We start from the raw sequence: 21296 nt of genomic DNA on the forward strand, positions 1-21296 counted from the left end.
GATTTTTATATTAAACATATTTTGACTGTTTTTTGTATGATCCATTTACCGTATGAACTTCTATAAGTTAATCATGTCACCACCCCCTTAGTTGTTTATTCTCAAAGATAAATAAATGTAATTATTTAATTTCCTCATAAATAAGATCTTTCGTGCCCCATATTAGCTTTGTGTCACTTCTTTTTCTAGCTCCAGCGCATGCTTTGTGTAAATTGGTGCCCGAAATTGAATTTCATATTCCAAATTAGACCTCACTATGTGCCCGCTCACATGAGCATAAAAAATCGGACGAGTGCAATCTGATAAAAGTAATGATTGAACTCTGACCAATGTTATTCAATGGTGCAGTACATACCTGCAATTTTTTTCTCAACTGAATTCAGCTTGAGAAAAAAATCTCAGTATGCTGTTATTGTCCCGAACATCGGACAAAACTTGCTAATGGAATTCAATGGTTGTGATGAAAAACTGGATGCCACACAGACAATCCAAATGACATCTGATTTTGCTGGATAACTCCCCCAAATGGAACCCATCCCACAACAAGTCCACGGCATGAGGGATCTCCCCACCAGTAGGCCCAGGTGTGAGGTAGATAGTTGAGTTTCAGACTATCTCGCACTGTAAAGGATGATGGGGAGGATGCATTTGCATGACATTGCCAGGTCTGGGAAGCTGTTCAAGAAGTGCATCCACATTTTGCTTGATGCCTGCACAACACCCAACAACCCATGACAGGTATTTGAGTACTTTAAATGGTGGCGGCAGTCTGAAGGCAATTGTCTCTGCCTGCCAGAGGAAGTGGAGCAGCACGTGGCCTCAAACCAACCAACACCACTGCAACATCTTCCACCATCACCACTGCCGGTAGAAGTGCAACAAGGACTCGCTGTGTATGAACTCATCAGCACCAAAAGTCAAGCTGAGTGGCCAGTGCCAGGCCCTTCAATGGCCAGCATCAGTGGGGGCCAGATGCAGTGCCCATGGTCCAGCCATGTGCCTATTGATGCCGCATATGATGGCATAAGTGGACCATACTATTTCACCACCAAGTCACATCCACAGAGGCCTCCTTTGACTTTGGGTTCCAGAACCCAAACCTTTTGGCTGCAATATCGGTCAGCACCACAACAACATGCAGTAACCAACCCTGCCTCTCATCCACAACCCCCCATCACATATCACAATTTGCGATGTGTGCGTGATGTCCTGTACTCTATTAGTGGTATTTTATTTTCTGGTTATTTAGATGTGGTTTTATTTTTAACCCATTTTAATTTATGTCTTTATTTGAAAGAAATATTAATCACGTTGCCAGGTTGGCTACAACTTTATTAGTGAACAAAAATGTTTTTGAACAAATAAATCCTATATTGCTTGCTTTTTGGAATACACGTGTGGGTAGTGGATCAAGCAGGTACAAAACAAGTTTAGGTGTCCAAAAATATAAGTACTGTAAACACATGACAAACGTTACATAACAATTTAAATTAAGGGAACAGCAACACATGACTATTGCCAGGGAATTGCACTCTCTACTGTCAGGAAGTAGGTGGTAAACATGTTCCAAACCTTCATGGCAGAAGACTGTTGGCATGTAGTGGCAACAGTAGGACCAACAGGGGAATGGGTACCTCATTTCCATCTTCCTCAACAGCATCCACAGGGTTAGAGATGAGTGAACTTGATCGGAAATTCTAGCCAATCTCAAATTCGGCACGAACATTGCACATTCGGAATCATGTTCAGATTTTTTCTCAAAATCAGTCAAATTTGGCCAAAGTTCGGTAAATGATCAAGTTTTCTTTAAAGCTTTTGCTAAGACATTGGCTAGGATAGTGGTGCTGTGTGATGAGCGGGGGATGTGTTTGATGAGGGAAGAGTGTGGGGAGAGGTCAAAGGAGCAGCAGACTGTTATTTACTTTTTTTTATTAAATTAATGTGTGGACATTCTGGGAGCTAATCAGGGTGCAGAAACCATCCACAATGTCCAGACACAAGGGCCTGTGTCATTGACTGCCAAAGTAACTTGTCCCTTTCCATATAAAAAGCTGACATGTGGCTTTGGTGCCAGTTTGTGACTGTAACAGCATAGTGAGGCTGCTGCTGCAAGTAGTCAGATTGTTAGCTAGGCGGTTTATTCTCAGGTAATAGTTAGATGTTTTACTGTGTCAAATTGAACTTCCAGCCTAAAAATCTGGAGTGCTAATTGTGTGGTCCAGCCATAAGTCCACATTTCAGTATCTGTATCCATACTATCTCAGCCAATAATTGCAGGGAAATGCGGATACCCTGTCACGGGCCCCCTGTATGGTGACAAATGCTCAACCCCACAAGTTTGAACAGAAGGGGGGTGAGTCAGTGACAGGTGTTATATGCGAGGGTCTCTTTGTGTCCCCCAGGATGCGCATGTGAAAAATATTAAAACTGCTGGAGTGCATTGCAGTCACAGCTATAGCTGTGCAAAGCAAAATAAAAGTAAGTTTGGTCTTGGGCAAGCTATTTGCCCAAGGCAGATTTAAGAAAACCCAGCATGGGCTTTTATTTTTGGAGTTAACTACAGGATGGTAGTGGGGCAGTTCGCTCCCTCCATGCCGTGTCATACAAGTGACCCATGGCCACAGATTCCATTTTAAAAGACCCTGCGGCAAAGGGTGGGGTGTGTCAGTCTTGGTTTGCAAACTTGCAGAGCAGGTGGTTCTACAAAGCTGAGCCTGTGTGAAGTAACATGGAGCCAAGCAAAGCCAAAAGGCCTGGCACCCCTCAGTGTAGCATGGTGGTGCAGTCGCCCACAGCAACCAGTTTTGGACACAGACTGTCTTGATTCCCGGCTGTGAACTGGAGGACTCCATTTGTTTTTCCATCTGTGAGTACGTTGGCTATTAAAGAGACTTTGTTTTTTAACTTTACCTGTGGTCACTGCCTGTCTGTCACACTGCACCAACCCCACTGCACTACACTAGACATGTTTGATGTTCACAGATTTTTACTACCCTGATACATACAGTAGCTTTATATTTTTCCACATTGAATCCTTTAAACCATGTAGATGCTCAAACACTCATACTGCACAGTGAAAATTTCTTATTTTTAAAAATGTAACATCAGGATATTTGTTTGCATCCATACAGTATAAACATGGATATTCATACTTACAGCTGTTCCATCAACAGGAGGTAGACTGCGTGGAATCTCAATTGTGTCCTCATGCCCAATAACATATTTTGAAAAGAAGGCTTCCAAGTCTTTTTCTAAAAGAATATATAAACAAATGTAATTATATTGCAATTAAATATGCATATAAAATGTGTGTACAATGTGTAAATAGCTGTATGCATGACAAAATTACTTTTCACATTATAAAAGTAAGGCAAGTATAAAAGTAAGTAAAGCATATTTATATAAGAGTATGTAAGTAAGGTATTGCTACAGGGTCACTGATGTTGTATATGAGGGGAGATATGTGTCATAAAGATTGCTTTCCTGTTTGATGTGAAAGCCATAAGTGTTTTCTCCAGCATGTTATGTCCTGAGAGCAATCCAGTTGCTATATGGGTATGGCTTTCATGGACGGGTAGTTCAGAGTTGGGCGGGACGCCAACCCACCATATCTCCACTTCCAGGGTGTGGCTGGAGGGGAGATAAATGTCCAGCCATTTTTTCTTCTCTGTCTATGTGCGTGGAGGAAAGCAAGCCTCCAGATGGCTAGCTCCTGCGAGAGCTGCAGTGTGTGTTATCCCAGAGGACCTTGGCAGGACGGTGTATGAACTGTTTATTTTGATTTGAGACAGGCTGTTTTTCTGTTACCATTTTGTTTTTTTGAAAATGTGAAGAAAGAGAAGTGGCACTCACCCGATGATGCTGTACAAAAAATGTCCTTTATTCAGAGCATACACTCACAGACATATAATGGAGAGGCGGCTGGTGAGGAGAGGAGTGCAAGGGGAGGCAAGAGGACGACGGCCGTTTCGCGCCTGCGCGCTTCCACGGGTCCCTGGACCCGTGGAAGCGCGCAGGCGCGAAACGGCCGTCGTCCTCTTGCCTCCCCTTGCACTCCTCTCCTCACCAGCCGCCTCTCCATTATATGTCTGTGAGTGTATGCTCTGAATAAAGGACATTTTTTGTACAGCATCATCGGGTGAGTGCCACTTCTCTTTCTTCACATTTTGGATTTGCATTGCTGCTGATGTTGAGCACCGCCCCAACGCTATTGCTTAAATGCACGCCGTAGTGGTTCTAAATTGAGTCTTTTTTGTCCACATTTGGAATCTGAGATTAAGGCAAGTTCCACGTGATATTTAATCTGTGGTGAAAACACCTGGTGCCATTCTATCTCTACTTGCACATATTTTGTTTTTTTGGTTTATGAGGCAATAAAACACAGAGAGACTTTAACCACCCGTGTGCCTGAGTCTACCTCGAGGAGCAGCTAAGCCTGTCAACCCCTCACAAGTGGTGGAGAATGCAGACAACGCAACGTCCAGGAACACGTGTAGCAGCGGTGGATAAACCGTATGTCCTGGGTGAAGGCGGTACAGGGATGGAACAGTGTTCCAACAAAGTGGAGGAGCTATTCAAGCACCTGATCCTGAGCCAGCAGCAACAGCACCAGGTACAGCAAGAGACTAATAAGCTCCTAATACAGCAGCTGCAACAAACAGCAAAAACAGATGGAACTTCTGGTGGGAAATGTCCGCAGCAGAGAAACCACCCATCCCCCACAAAAAGGTGATGACTCATACGTCCGGAAAGCTGTAAGATGAGCCATGCAAAAGATGACCCCAGGGAATGATATAGAGGCATTTTTGACTGTTTTTGAATGGGGTGCAGAGTGGGAGAGGCTGACGCCGGAGCAGTGGGTGGAGGTGTTGGACCCCTATCTGACAGGTGAACCCCAGAAAGCTTATTTTGACTTGACCTTGCAGGATGCCCAGGAATATGCCATGTTGAAAATAGAGATACTGGCACACTCAGGGGTCACTATGCCTGTCAGAGCCCAAAGGGTTCATCACTGGGCATAGCTTGGTGACAAACCTCTCCGCTCACAAAGGTTTGACTTGCTGCATTTGGTTCAGAAATGGTTGCAGCCAGAGTCCTCATCTCCAGCTCAGATTGTCGAGCAGGTCGTCATTGACAGATTTGTTCACTCGCTACCCAAGCCAGTGCAGACCTGGGTTGCCCAAGGAGACCCCTGGAGTGCAGATGAACTGGTGGGCCTCGTAGAAAGGTACCAGGTGGTCGAGAGGTCCCTGAGGAAGCTAGGGTGTAATAATTATAGGGGATAACTCAGGAGACTCCTTGCGTGGAACAAGACATCTACAGGACACAGTTTTATAAGTGGTAAAGTCTATATTATCACACGGTGATTCAAACAGGTGCAGAGAGAAACTCAAGTCCACAACACTTGGAGTAAATATTAAATGCAGTTTAGCAGTCTATAGGAAACTTCAGAGGAAAATGCAATCAAGCAGAAAGTCTATGAAGCACAGTTATTCTTGAGGATACTTGACACGAATAAATCCTTGCTTAGTCCAAAACACAGATAGATATGCTTATAAGGCAGTTCAAATCATATCTTAGCTCAACCAGGGAGGCCTGGTTAATAGTCTCAGGTTTTTGCAGAGCAGAAACAGCTTACATGTCCAGTAAATGAGATGGAAGTAAACACGAGCAGCAGATGAAGGAGGATTACTGGGATCTGGTGTATGCAGCAGGAACTCAGAGCAGAGTAGCAGGATCACCACACAGGTTCACAGGTCAGGAGCTGGATGCAAGGCAGAATACTCTAGCACAGACTGGAGGCTGGGGTGGAGTTTTATAGCAGGAAGACACAGTGCACATGAGACCAAAGATTCCATCTTGGAAAAGGGCAGTAATGCACAAAAGGTAAAAAATGTTCAGAGGCTTGACATTACTCCCTCCTTAGAAGCGGCCTCAGGACGATCCTGGACCTGGTTTCTCAGGGAATCTCTGATGAAAACGAGAAATCTTCTGTTGGGCATTGATGTTTTCCACAGGTTCCCAAGAGTCTTCCTCAGGGGGATATCCCTGACATCTTATCAGATATTGGAGCCGATTCCTGCGAATCCTGGAATCAATAATTTCCTCCACCACAAATTGTTCTTGCCCATCAATCACCACAGGCTGCGGAGGTGGCACAACATGTCCCTGGAAGGTATTAGGAGATACAGGCTTTAGTAAAGATACATGAAAAACTGGGTGTACCTTCATAGTCCTAGGCAGCTTCAGGAGGCAGGCCACAGAGCTCACAATACCATTGATCTTGAAAGGGCCAATGAATTTCTGTCCAAGTTTTTGTGAAGGAACGTTTAACTTCAGATTCTTAGTTGATAACCACACGGAATCTCCTACCTTGAACATGGGTGCAGGTTTATGGAATCTATCAGCCGATCTCTTATAACGTTCTTGAGCTGTGGTCAGGCATTCCTTCAGAACCTCCAGATTTTGTCTCATCGCAGTCAGCCTTTCCTCCACTGCCGGAACCAGAGAATTAATTGGAGACCTAGGTAAAATACACAGATGATAACCCAGATTGGCAAAGAAAGGTGTAAATTTAGTGGAGGCGCTCTGAGAATTATTATATGAAAATTCGGCTAACGGCAGCAACTCCAACCAATCATCCTGGAGATGGCTGACATAGCATCTTAGATATTGTTCCAGCGTCTGGTTGGTACGCTCAGTCTGACCATTTGTCTGGGGATGGTAAGCGGAAGAGAGACAGACATTTATATTGAGTGCAGAGCAAAACCCCTTCCAGAATCTTGAACTGAACTGTACTCCACGGTCAGAGATGATCTAATCCGGAACCCCATGCAACCGAAAGACATTCTGTATAACCAAGTTCACTGTATCTTTAGCTGAGGGGAGGCCGGTGCATGGAACAAAATGAGTAGCTTTAGTCAGGCGATCAACTACCACAATGATTGTATTCATGCCCCCCGATGTAGGCAGCAGGTTGTAGAAGACCCGTAAGTGCCACATGAGGAGTCTTGTAACGGGCACATACCTCGCAAGAGAGAACATAGTCCTTGGTATCCTTCAGGCAAGTTGGCCACCAGAAGAATCGGCTCAGGAACTCTTGTGTCTTCTGTACCCCCCTGTGACCAGCCAACTTGGAGTCATGTACCAACTTGAGGATTTGCAGACGGATGACCTCAGGGATGTAGATACGTCAATCTCTGAACCACATGCCACCCTTAAAGACAAGATTAATATCCACAGGTGAGTTGGCCAGAAATACATCACTGTCATACGCCTCCCTGCACTCCTTCCACAAGTCCTGATCGTGGATAACTCCGATGAAATTGGCATCAGATAGAATGGTCTTGGACGGGTCTCCAGGTACGGAATCCGTAGCATGGATTCGGGATAAAGCATCAGCCTTCCCATTACGAGAACCTGGATGGTACGAGATAACAAAGTTAAATTGATTTAAAAATAAGTTCCAATGAGCCTGACGAGGAGAAAGACATCTAACGGATCTAAGGAATTCTAAATTGCGATGGTCAGTTAGCACTATGATCTGTTGTGCAGCTCCTTGCAGATGATGCCTCCATTCTTTAAAAGCCGCAATAATAGCCAGCAATTCCTTCTCTCCCACGTCGTAATTCTTCTCTGCTGAGGTTAGTCTACGGGAAAAGAAAGCACAAGGATGTAGCAGACCCTTCTCTCCAGTTCTTTGGGAGAGAATAGCCCCCAAAGCATTATCAGAAGCGTCCACCTCCAGAATGAATGAAAGTGTTGGATCTGGGTGTATCAACAGCGGTGCTGATGTGAAACAGATCTTAAGCCGATCAAAAGCTTATTGAGCCTGTGATGACCACTTAAAGGGCTTTTCCTTCTTTGTCAAAGAAGTAATGGGACGGACAATATCAGAAAAATTTCGAATGAAGCGTCTGTAGAAATTTGCAAAACCAATAAGACGTTGGACCTCCTTAACGTTCTTGGGTACCGGCCAGTCAAGGATAGCCTGAATCTTACCAGATTCCATGTTCAGCCCCTGGGGAGAGATGATATAACCTAAGAACTGTATCTCAGAATGATGGAACTCGCATTTCTCCAGCTTGATATACAGATGGTTCTCTTTCAGACGTCTTAACACAGCTTTGACATGTTCTTCATGTTCCTGTAGAGAGTCAGAAAAGATTAGAATATCGTCCAAATAGATCACCACGAACTGGTCCAACAAATCTCTGAAAATGTCATTAGCAAGGTGTTGAAACGTTGCAGGGGCATTACAAAGCCCGAAGGGCATCACAAGATATTCAAAGTGTCCATACCGGCATCGGAATGCTGTCTTCCACTCATCCCCTGGATGAATATGCAACAAATTATAAGCCCCACGAAGATCCAGTTTAGAGAACACCTTAGCATGGCGGACTCTTTCCAGTAATTTGGGAATCAGAGGCAAAGGGTAACGGTTTCGTACGGTTACCTTATTGAGTTCCCGATACTCAACACAGGGTCTCAGGGTCCCATCCTTCTTTTTTACAAAAAATATAGGTGCCCCTGCTGGTGAGGAAGAAGGACGTATGAAGCCTTTGGCCAGATTTTCATCAATATACTCCTTTAAGGCTTGAAGCTCAGGTGCCGCCAAAGGGTATATGTTACCAAAAGGAATAGATGCCCCAGGAAGCAGCTCAATGGGACAGTCATAATGCCTGTGTGGAGGAAGCTGATCTGCATTCTTCTTGTCACAGATGTCAGAGAACTCTTTATATGCTGGATGTAAAGAAAATGCCTGTACATGTGGTTCCGTAGCTGTGGACTCAGGGACAGCTTCTGTTAACCCTGAGTTGCTCCTTGTTGGAAAGATAATCTCCTTGGTCTCTCAGTTGATAATTGGGTTCTGAGAACGCAACCAAGGAATGCCTAAAATCACAGGAAAATGAGGAGAAGAAATTAGCAAGAAAGAAAGTTGCTCCTGATGATTAGGCTCCAACAAAATTTCAAGGGGTACGGTCTCCTGATCCACATGCCCAGGGATTTAAGGTGACCCATCCACTGTTTCCATGGTAATTGGAGAGGCTCTTTACTGAATTTCAATACCATGTTCCTTGGCAAATGCGATATCCATGAAATTGCCACCTGCACCAGAGTCAATCATAGCTGCACTGGTAATCCACTGTCCTGAACACAGGATCTTAATAGGGAGAGAACAGTGAGAGTTCTTCTCTTTCAGCTCCTTGGGGGGTGAAGTCATAGAAAGTGAATGGAATACAGCGTTTAAAGGCAGGCTACATTCAGAGATGTCAGATTCATCATCACAGTTGTCATACTCCCCTTCTGCTGCTAGCACCTTGTTAGGCCGTGTAGGACACTTAGGACAATTGATCAAGAAGTGGTCAGACTGGCCGCAGTAGAAACATAGACTTTCACGAAGGCGATGCTCCCGGCGCTCATTGATCTCGCGCCTCTGAACGGAATCAATTTGCATGGGCACCTCCTCCACCTCCCGAGAGGTTTTACCTGCAGGCTCTTTGGGAGGAAGGGAAAAGTTAGAAATACGGTTATATGCAGCAAATTTCTCCTGCCTACACACAGTAAGGCGAATGTCTATGCGCACACAATGCTGTATAAATGTCTCTAGCTCTTGTGGTGACTCAGAGCGAGCTAGTTCATCTTTTATAATACTAGACAGACCCCTTTTAAAAATAGGCAATTGTACATAACTGTCCCAATTGGTATCTACTGCTAATCTCCTGAATTCAGTGGCATACTCAATAACAGAACGTTTAGCCTGGCGTAAAGACAACAAAGCAGATTCAGTGGTTGCACGGCGATTAGGGTCATCAAGCATTAATGCCATAGCGGCCAAGAAATCATCCATTTTATTTAACCGTGGGTCACGAGACTCAATCATCGGATTCGCCCAGGCGAGCGCTCGTGAGGTCAGTAGCATTATTACACACAATACTTTGGATCTATCAGTAGAAAAACGGTCAGCATGCACATCAAAATATAGCATACATTGATTCACAAAGCCACGAAATTTGTCGCGATCACCATTAAATCTGAATGGGGGCAACTTAGGTGGGCTAGCTGGTGGCGGTTGCCCAGAGGGTAAAGTCACTTGTGCAGCTATTTGCTTGCTTATGTCCTGAAAAGCCCGTCCATACTGGGACTCTATGCCAGCATGCGAAAATGGAAGCTCCCAAGATAGCTGTGAGGGCCCATAGCATTACACTTCGACCCGTTCAGTCCCCATAGAGTAAAGCAGAATCTCCCATGATAGTGTGCTGGGCTGTGCAAAAGTGGAAGTGCCCATGGGATATAGAGTGTGATGTTGCTTGTTGTTAAAGAAACATCCTTGAAGATAAATGCCTACTATCTACTGTATATTGTTCTTACCAAGTTATTCTTAAATAAAAGAAAGTTTATTTTTAAATGGTGGTATCCCTCATTGAACTGTAACACATCTGGTCCTGGCAAACCAGCAACATCGGTTACATGCGGACTGTATGGGTGTAGCGCTCTCACAGCACAAGTCCACACCCAGCCGGGACCTCCACTTTCAGGTAACATGCTATGGCATAAGAGATTAGTGTCTCGCCCACAGCTACCGCCCCGCTTCACTTTATACTTGACATAGTTATCAGGATAAAGTCTTGCAGTTAGAAGAGCAGAGTGATGAGGGAAAGACTTAAGTTATGTGAAGGATTCATACAAATGTACTTATTTAAGTAGTTAAGTAAAAAAAATGCTTTTATATATGATTTACAGTGATTGCAGCAGAAAACAACTTTTGACAATGTTACTTCCAAACACAAGTTTTTCAACGCTACCCATTAGGATTCATTAGTTGCAATATTCATTGCAATAAAACATACAGTGGTTACATAAGAGCATCCAAAGAGTTCAATTTTTGTTTCATCTGACCTAACTATATTCTCCCAGTAATTCACAGGCTTGTCTAAATGTTGTTGAGCAAACTTTAAAAGTGATTGAACATGCTTTTTTGTTCAGCAATGCAGTCATTATGATGAGTGGGCATTACTTATAGTTTTCTTTGAAACTATTGTACCTGCTGATTTCAGGTCTTTCTTTAGCTCTCTACAGGTGATCCTTGGCTCTTGGACAACTCTTCTGATCATTTTTTCACTACTCTGTCTAAAATCTTGTGGGAAGCACCTTGTCGTGGATGATTTATGAAGAAATTATATTATTTCCTCTTCCGTATTATGATCTCAGCGGTGCTCACTGGACCTTTCAGTAGCTTAGAAATTCTTCTGTAACCAATGCCATCAGTATGTTTTGCAACAACAAGGGTGCAAAGGTCTCACCAGTTTTCCCCATCATAAGATGATTCTTTTGAGGCAACTTGGCAATGCGACATCTTTTTATAGGCCATCAGTTGAACTAGCTGATATTATTTTTCACTAAATGGCAACATTGCTTTCTAATTACTGATAGATTTCAGCTGGTGTCAAAACTTTACATGGCTTTTTGCACCTCTCTTCATGTGCTCAATTTTTCCCTTTGTCTTTTTTCATTCTTATACAAAATTTATGGTTTGATTTCATGCCTGTGTGGATTGGATGGCTTGTTATTGACATCTGGTGAGAATATCATGTCAATTGCACCATTAGCAATATATTTACTTAGAAAATTGGTGACATGTTCAATACTTATTTCACCCTCTATGTAAAAGTTTTTCTGTATAAGTGAAAAAGACCCGATTCTACACCAGTGCATGGCTGCAGCCATGACTAAACAAATTCCTTATGTTTTCTATATACTGGTATTAATCTAAGAAAAAAATAGCATTTCACATCTAATTTTAAACTTTCCAGATTATGCATCTTTATATAGATAGATAAATAGATTTACCTAAAATAAGTTTAGACTCTCCCAAAAGTCCACCGGTTTTAAAACTCTTCTCAAGGTGTATCTGAAAATTAATAACAAAATTTTTGTTACTACAACTCTTTATTTTTATATACTACAGAAAGACAAGAAATCAATAAAGATTTTTTTATAACGTATTCTCCAGATACCGTATATTTTTCGGACTATAAGAAGCACTTTTTCCCTCTAAAAAGGTGGAGGAAAATGGGGGGTGCATCTTATAGTCCGGATGTACCAATTCTGGCTATGGTGGGGAGGTGGGGGAGCGGTTTTGGCGGAGCAGGGGGTCACAGAGGCAGGAGTCGGTTGCTGCTGCTAACTCCTGTTCCTGCTGCTAAAGAGAAATTAATATTCACTGCATTCCAAGCCCATGGGAGTGGAGGGCAATGAATATTCATTTCTCTTAATGGCATCCTGGTATGATTGGCCGCCATCCAGGTCCTGGCATGATTGGTCCCATCCTTTCCTTATCCTGGTATGATTGGCCCCATCCTGGTATGCATGGCCCCAACAGAAAATATTAAAAAAACAAACCATTATACTTATCGTCCTGGTGCTCCCCCGCAGTGTCCTGTTCCAATGCCAGCAACTGCTTTATGCTTGTAAGCTGCGCATGGCAGGGAAGTCATACGCTGCTCGCAAGCCAAAGGGCAGCTGCCGGAATACTCAATGGTCTGCACGCCAGGACTGTGTGCGTGCAAAGCAGTGAGTTCTCATTGCTCTCTAGCGAGCACAGTGTCAGCCAGAGATTTCCTGCTGTTGCTGCCAGCGGTCATGTGTGCAGCTACTTAAGAGAATTGAATATTCACCTGATTCCATGAACATTGATTTCTCTTAAGTATCGACACACATGACCGCCGGCAGCAGCAGGAAGTCTCCATCTGACACTGTGCTCGCTAGAGAGCAATGAATACTAACTGCTTTGCGCACACACAGTCCCGGCATGCAAAGCATTGAGTATTCCGGCAGCTATGCTCTGCTTGTCCCTGCCATGCGCTGCTTACAAAGATAAAGCATCGGAACAGGATGCTGCCAGGGGGCGCCGGGAAGGTAAGTATAATGGTTCATTTTTTAATGTTTTCTGATTGGGCCATGCATACCAGGATGGGGTGGGGGCCAATCATAAAGATCAGACAGTGCATACCAGAATGTGGGTGGGTGGGGGCTAATCATAAGGATGGGGCTATGCATACCAGGATGGGGGTGTGTGGGTGGGGGCTAATCATAAGGATGGGGCCATGTATACCAGGAGTGGAGTTTGGGGCCAATCATACCAGAATAAAGATGGGGCCAATCATACCAGGGTAAGGATGGGACCATGCATACCAAGGACTGGGATGGGGGCCAATGATACCAGTATCAGGATGGGGTCCTGCATACCAGTATAGGGATGGAGCCATGCATACTAGGACAAGATGGGGGGACCCTGCATACCAGGATAGGGATGAGGGGGACCATTCCTACCAGGATAGGGATAAGGGGGCATGCATAGCAGGATGGGGATGAGGGAGCCATGCATACCAGGATAGGGATGAGGGAGCCATGCATTCCAGAGTATGGATGAGGGGGACCATGCATACCAGGATAGGGATAAGGGAGCCATGCATACTAGGATGGTGATGGATGAGGGAGACCATGTATACCAGGGTAGGGATAAGGAAGCCATACATACCAGGGTATGGATGATGGGGACCATACATACCAGGATGGGGATTAGGTGGACCATGCATACCAGGGTAGGGATAAGGGAGCCATGCATACCAGGGTATGGATGAAGAGGACCATGCATACCAGGATGGGGATGAGGGAGCTATGTGTATCAGGATTGGGATGAGGGGACCATATATACCAGGATAGGGGATATTAAGTACAGAATTGACCACATTTTTTACTTTATTTTTTTTTCCTAATTTCCTCCTCTAAAACCTAGGTGCATCATATGGTCTGGTGCGTCTTATAGTCTGAAAAATAAGGTAACATTTGTCCACTTACATTGATATTCCTACCACAGACATTTATGATATATTCCCAGAATAAATATCTGAAAAGTGCAGGTCACACTTTGGGGACCCTCATTTATTTTCAGAATGTAGTCCCATCTTGCTCTTTCCAGACAGTCGGAGCCAAGGTAGGAATATTCCTCTAAGAGGAGGAATGATTTAGAGCAGAACAAGGTTTTGCAGGGCTTCGATATTGATGCCTTAGGCTTTGGGTGTATGTACAGTGCCTTGCGAAAATATTCGGCCCCTGAAACTTTTCAACCTTTTCCCACAAATCATGCTTCAAACATAAAGATACCAAATTTACATTTTTGGTGAAGAATCAACAACAAGTGGAACACAATTGTGAAGTTGAATGAAATGTATTGCTTATTTTACATTTTTGTGGAAATTCAAAAACTGAAAAGTGGGGCATGCAATATTATTTGGCCCCTTTCACGTAATACTTTATTGCACCACCTTTTGCTGCGATTACAGCTGCAAGTCGCTTGGGGTATGTCTTTATCAGTTTTATACATCGAGAGACTGAAATTCTTGCCCATTTTTCCTTGGCAAACAGCTCGAGCTCAGAGAGGTTTGATGGAGATAGTCTGTGAACAGCAGTTTTCAGCTCTTTCCACAGATTCTTGATTGGATTGAGGTCTGGACTTTGATTGGCCACTCTAACACCTGGATACATTTATTTGTGAACCATTCCATTGTAGATTTTCATTATGTTTGGAATTATTGTCTTGTTGGAAGACAAATCTCCGTCCCAGTCTAAGGTCTTTTGCAGATTCCAACAGGTTTTCTTCAAGAATGGTCCTGTATTTGGCTCTATCCATCTTCCCATCAATTTTAACCATCTTCCCTGTCCCTGCTGAAGAAAATCAGGCCCAAACGATGATGCTGCCACCACCATGTTTGACAGTGGGGATGGTGTGTTCAGGGTGATGAGCTGTGTTGCCTTTATGTCAAACATAACGTTTGGCATTGTTGCCAAAAAGTTCGATTTTGGTTTCATCTGACCAGAGCACCTTCTTCCACATGTTTGGTGTGTCTCCCAGGTGGCTTGTTGCAAACTTTAAACAACACTTTTTATGGATATCTTTGAGAAATGGCTTTCTTCTTGCCACTCTTCCATAAAGGCCAGATTTGTGCAGTGTACGACTGATTGTTGTCCTATAGACAGACTGTCGCACCTCAGCTGTAGATCTCTGCAGTTCATCCAGAGTGATCATGGGCCTCTCGGCTGCATCTCTGATCAGTCTTCTCCTTGTTTGAGATAAAAGTTTAGAGGGACAGCCGGGTCTTGGTAGATTTGCAGTGGTATGATACTCCTTCCATTTCAATATGATCGCTTGCACAGTGCTCCTTGGGATGTTTAAAGTTTTGGAAACCATTTTGTATCCAAATCCGGCTTTAAACTTCTCCACAACAGTATCACGGACCTGCCTGTTGTGTTCCTTGGTCTTCATGATGCTCTCTGTGCTTCAAACAGAACCCTGAGACTATCACAGAGCAGGTGCATTTAAACGGAGACTTGATTACACACAGGTGGATTATATTTATCATCATTAGGCATTTAGGACAACACTGGATCATTTAGAGATCCACAATGTACTTCTGGAGTGAGTTTGCTGCACTGAAAGTAAAGGGGCCGAATAATATTGCAAGCCCCAATTTTCAGTTTTTGAATTTCCACAAAAATTTTAAATAACCAATAAATTTCATTCAACTTCACAATTGTGTTCCACTTGTTGTTGATTCTTCACCAAAAATTTACATTTGGTATCTTTATGTTTGAAGCATGATATGTGGGAAAAGGTTGAAAATTTCCAGTTGGCCGAATACTTTTGCAAGGCACTGTATATGGTGTCTTTTAGAAGACGATATATTGATCGATTTTTACAAACACAGACACTCCAGAAAAATTACAGCAGCGTTTTTTTCTAAAGACAATTGATTGCATTTGTTTTGTAATGTTTTTGTTTAAATACATTTTTATTAACAAATTTTAACTATTTAGAAAAGGGAGACATTAGGGTAAGTCAGGGATTAGTATTATACAGATCTTGATACCCTTAAGTAAAGAAAGGAGAGAGGAAGGGAGAAAAGGATGGACAAAGGAAAAAGGTAAACCAAATCTTAGAGAAAAAAAGGGAGATACAGTTGTTATGAAATAACTTACAGCAACATCAGCACTGCGAAAATTAAAGAACACAGAAAAATCTAGACTAGTAGGTTGCCAGCCTGAGATTTTTTCCAAAAAGGTAAGCCATGGTTTCCATTTAAATAAGTATTTTTCCCAAGTGTTATTAACAATTGCTAGTCTATATTTGTAAGAATTATGTAATGATGTTTTCTCTATTATATTTTGAAGTGTAGGAATAGTAGCTCTTTTCCAATTTAACGTTACAGCATTTTTAGCCACTGAGAAAATGTGTATTAGAATAAATCTATGTTGTGAGTTGATATGCTCTATTTCTAGAGAAAGAAGAGCTAATTGTGGGGTGATAATAATGTCGCTACAAGTAAAAAAATTTTTTATTAAAGTGGAAATGTCACTCCAAAAACTCTGGATTTTAGAGAAATACTAGAAAATATTGATCAAGTCTCCTTTATTTCCGCATTCTCTCCAGCAAAGAGGTGTAAGATTCTTAATGGCTTCAGCCAATCTATCAGGGTTTAAATACCACCTTGATAACATCTTAAAAAATGCCTTGTGAAGAGAGACACAGAGATTAGATGTGTATGACAAGGAAATAGCTTTTTTTTCGAGCTTTCAATAGGAAATTATTTCTTTAGATCTCTTTCCCAATTGCTTATCTGTGAACATTTTTGGAGATCATAATCTTGGTTGAATAGTCTAGATCTTTTTGGTTTTCCACAAAGTTTCGTTGTTGTGATTGCAAATTAAATTCCCATACTTGAGAAAAGGGTATTTAGAATCGAAAAGTCCCCTAATAGTTTTCCTCAGTAATATAATAATAATAATAATAATAATTTTTATTTATATAGCGCCAACATATCCGCAGCGATATCAAATCAGGAACTTTATATTTTAGTTTAAGTTGAATAAAAGGAAGAAAATTATTCCCACCAAGTACATTTTTAATGAATTTTAATCCAAGATCTTTCCAGGATAAAAGGATATTTGGTTAGTTATCATATATATTATCTCCAAAGGTGAATTTTTTGAGAGTCCAATACAGATGTCTTAGAGTTTAATAAAAAGGATATTAGTAGAGAATGAAGCAGAGACTTTTCAATGCAACCCTCTTCTACCACTCTTGACACACTGACAGCAACACCGCAGAAGAAATGCCGGCACAGGGTTCCAGTATATGTTGTTTCAGAAGCTGGGGTCATCTGAAGGCAATTGTCTATGCTGTGAAGATACGAAATGTGCAGCATCTGAAACAATGGATACTGGAAGCCTGTGCTAGCATTTCTTCTGCTGTGTTGCTATCAGTGTGTCAAGAGTGGGAGAAGAGGGTTGCATTGACAATCCAACACAATGAGTAGCACTTTGAACACATTTTATAAGTGGTCATAAACTTGTAAATAACTCATGAAAGAATAAAGTTACGTTGAAACCAAGCAAGCCATTGTTTTTCTTGTGAAATTCTCAAAAAGTTTGATGTGTCACATGACCCTCTTCCCATTGGAAAAAATAATGTTGGATCCAAAATGGCCAACTTCAAAATGGCCGCCATGGTCACCACACATCTTGAAAAGTTTTCCCACTCCCCTATACTAATGTCCCACAAACAGGAAGTTGATATCACAAACCATTCCCATTTTATTTAGGTGTATCCATATAAACAGACCACCCTGTATAATAATAATAATAATAATAACAATAATAATAATAAATCCTGGTTGTTTTATGTTGCAAATTTAATTTAAATTGAATATGGAAATACTTACATCTAAATGACTTAGTCTTAAACTGAATGTTAAAGATAAAATATTCCGATGGCTGGTGATCTTAGTATAAATGCCACTTTTGTGGATGTGGAACTTCTTGTTCATATAAGGTACTGTAACACTGCATTAAAATTAAAAATAAAACAATGTAATACAAAGAAAATAAAAATAAAACTAGCTCTTTATAAATCTGACAATTATAATTAGAAAATTATAGTACTGCAAATAGTTTTAGAACAAAATTGTTAATTTAAAGAAATCTTGCATATAATAGACCAGGTTTGGTATTTATACCAATATTGGGCTATTGAAAAAATTACTAGGCTTACATTGTGCTCAGGTGTCAACACAAGCCTAAATATAGCATAGTTTAGGGAAAAGGAGTATCTATTGCACAAAAATAAATTAAAAATCACAGAATTTTAATTCAAATTGTTTAAAACAGTATAAGGTAATAAAAATTCAAGCAAGTTGTATAAAAGTGACACGTGCAGACTTATGCGATCATGATTACAGTCGAAATTATCATAATGGGCATTGAATATTGTCAAATATACTGTCCAGAACAGTCCTAAACTCGCACTCTTCACCCAGGGGTGGTGACAAGCTGCAATCTACCTCATAAAGCACTGGGCACTTTTGTAAGTACTTCCATCTACTTGGATTTAATCTTTGTCTTCCTTGTATTCTAATAGACATCACACTCGCTGCAGTTATTGGGTCTTACTAACCTTTCTAATATAAGCACATTTCCTTTATGTAGTAAAGCTGCTGTTTTACCTACACCTGTTTTGGAGAAGTGAGGTGTGCAAGTTTAGGACTATTCTGGCCTGGAGGTAAGCAAACTAAGTCAGCACATCAAGCAGCTGATCTAAGCTACAAGCTGGTGAACTCGAGATCCAGTGGAGTCCAGACAACCCCAGGGACATCAGTGGTGAAGTTTCTTGTGCTCTGCACGGCTCCTGCTCCAGACGCTGAAGCTTTAAAGAAGCTCCGGGAGATCAAGGTAAACGCCGCGGCTGAGCCGCTGATGGGGAGAGCTGGATCAGAGCTTCCTGCTCCGTCGCTGCACAGAGCTGTCAGATCACCCTCCATAACCCGGCCTTCGGCACAACGCAAAGGAGTTCGTACATGCTGCTGCAGGTATCAGTAAAAGCCGGGTGTTTGGGACGGAGACGGTGGTGGTGGGGAACTCCCAACAACAGCATCGCTTGCCAGAAGGATTTCCTCCTGATAGCAGAGAGGATGTACACCTTGGTGATCGGTTGGGACAATCTGAGACAGGGGAGAAATCCTCCCCGAAAACTGCCAATCTCATTAAAGATGCTTCAATTCAGCTACTATCTGGAGCGGTAAGTGAAAAGTCGCTACCAGAATATAATGAAGGGCAGCCTTCTTCTGGATTAAAGAATCCTATTAATTATCAATATAATATGGAAGGTATATTACCTGTAAGTGTTACTACCTCCTCCAGTGGGGGGTTGCAGGGAAATGGGACCATATTTATATCTATTGTGACTCTGGAGGGACCATTCTTAGCACCATCAAAGAAAGGGGAAGCTTTTGGTGTTAAAAGTGACAACTCCTCTGAATTTACAACCGTCTGTCATGAGTCCACTCCATCTATCTGTAAACATTCTGAGACACGGTCTATAAAGAATAATAACACAGCTCAAAGCAGTCCACCAGACAAAAACCTGTCTCTTAATAATCAATCAAATGTTTCCTTTGAACAATCAATAGCTAATTATAAATCCTGTTTAAACTCTATGTTTGAAGATAATAGGCACTTGATTGTCAGCTTTCGTAGTTTCAATAAAGATATAAAAGAACAAAAAGAACAGTCAGACTCAAACCATATTTTATATTCTGAATCAGATATGTCTTCTGAATCCGGGGAAAAGCCAGAAAGTACACATTTGGAAAAGCTTACTGATGAGATGGTTTCTTCTGAGGATATGGGAAATGACCCTTCTAAAGAGGCAGATTCTGATGAAGTTTCTTCATTTTACCCTTCTTCAGAGAATTCTTTTTACTATGAGAGCATTGAATATGAACAGAGATCTTTATTACAAACTGATAAACTTAATATGGTTCAAAAGGAACCTGGTGCGGGTCTTGGAGAATCTATGATTAACACTTTATTATTAGATACTATCCCAGCTTCCGACAAAGACCCCACTGAAGGTTTTTTTAGTTAATTTATGCAATTTTAATTTTTAATATCATTGGATACTCTGGGGAAACTTACTAACAGTGAGGGTAATTCAGGACTACCGTCTGAAATTATACATAAAGAAATATACCCTCAGCACACAGACATAGTCATGGCATCAGAGAGTTTTATCAAGAAACTATTTAAAGACACATTATTATCAATAGCTGGAGATATCGATGTAAAGCCTAATACTGTATTCAACACTTCCCAAGACTCAAAAATACTTGATTCTTCAAATAATAATCAAGAAATCTCGTATTCTAATAACGTTCCAAGCATCGTATCTATGGACTCTTGAAATCTCTGAGAAATATTCAGAATAATATCATTATTTTCAGATGTTGTCTGTCCAACTACGAACATTTAAAAAGGAAAAATTATCTGAAGATCAGAGGAATCTCGGAATCAATTAATTCATCTCGACTGAAGGACTACATCTCTTCAATGGAATGCCATTTGATACCAGATATCAAGGGGAAAAATCTGATTGAGAGAGCATTCAGGATTCGAAGACCACCCTCTCTGTCATCTGACTTAGCCAGAGATGTCATTGTTTCGTTCTACCCTAATTGGGTGAGAAATACGCTCCTAGGCATTTCTAAAGAGTTAATCTTCCTTTCATCGCCCTATAATAATTTAACTTTCTTCAAGGATTTATCCAGAAACAGTATACAAAAATGCAGGTCATTTTATCAAACTACAAGAGAACTTCAGTGTGCAGGTATATACTATAATTGGTCCCAAATGTCCACTCTACATGTGACATTTGCCTCCAAGTTTATTACTATTCAATCTCCAGAAGAGGGTATTAACTTTCTTAAAAATGCTGGAATTATCTCCTCAACGTTTCCTCCCGGGGGTATACCCCCGTCTACAAAGGATCTTCATCCCACTTGAAAATCATGGACTACTGATGTTGTTCATTCACCACTTTGAATCATAACTAATATTTTCCCTTTAAAAAAGACTAATAATAGCTCTGAATATATGTATAGGACGTATGTTCCACTAATATAGCTTGAGAAAAGAAACCAAACTTTTCCTCCATTTGGTCTTTAGGTCACCAATGGTGTTGTCAGACCAGATTTGACAAACCGGCATATACCTTAAATACTGATAGTATGTTATTTGTTAGATTAACACTGACTTTTTCTACACAGGTGTAATTTATATATGTTTGTCTACGTAACGTATGTGTGCTTGTCTTTTATCGTTCTAGGGTATTTTTATTTAACCCCCGATTGCATAATAATTTTAAAATGCGCGCTTGTCCTGCCTCCCGTGACGTCACGGCTTGT

The 21296-nt window shown here is 41.6% G+C and overlaps 1 protein-coding gene across 1 annotated transcript in view; it reads right to left on the reverse strand.

Annotated features, from left to right (window-relative positions):
• The window catches only part of MUC19 (mucin 19, oligomeric), a 763086-nt gene that overhangs the window by 565927 nt on the left and 175863 nt on the right, over positions 1-21296 (reverse strand). The window contains exons 11-13 of the mRNA XM_077264813.1: positions 17781-17901; positions 11851-11911; positions 3157-3251 (exon numbers count right to left, since the gene is read on the reverse strand). Of these exons, the coding sequence (XP_077120928.1) occupies positions 3157-3251; positions 11851-11911; positions 17781-17901 (277 nt within the window). The remainder of the gene's footprint in view (positions 1-3156; positions 3252-11850; positions 11912-17780; positions 17902-21296) is intronic.

The sequence above is a fragment of the Ranitomeya variabilis genome, chromosome 5, assembly GCF_051348905.1.
Source record: "Ranitomeya variabilis isolate aRanVar5 chromosome 5, aRanVar5.hap1, whole genome shotgun sequence".
In the NCBI taxonomy this organism is placed as follows: domain Eukaryota; kingdom Metazoa; phylum Chordata; class Amphibia; order Anura; family Dendrobatidae; genus Ranitomeya; species Ranitomeya variabilis.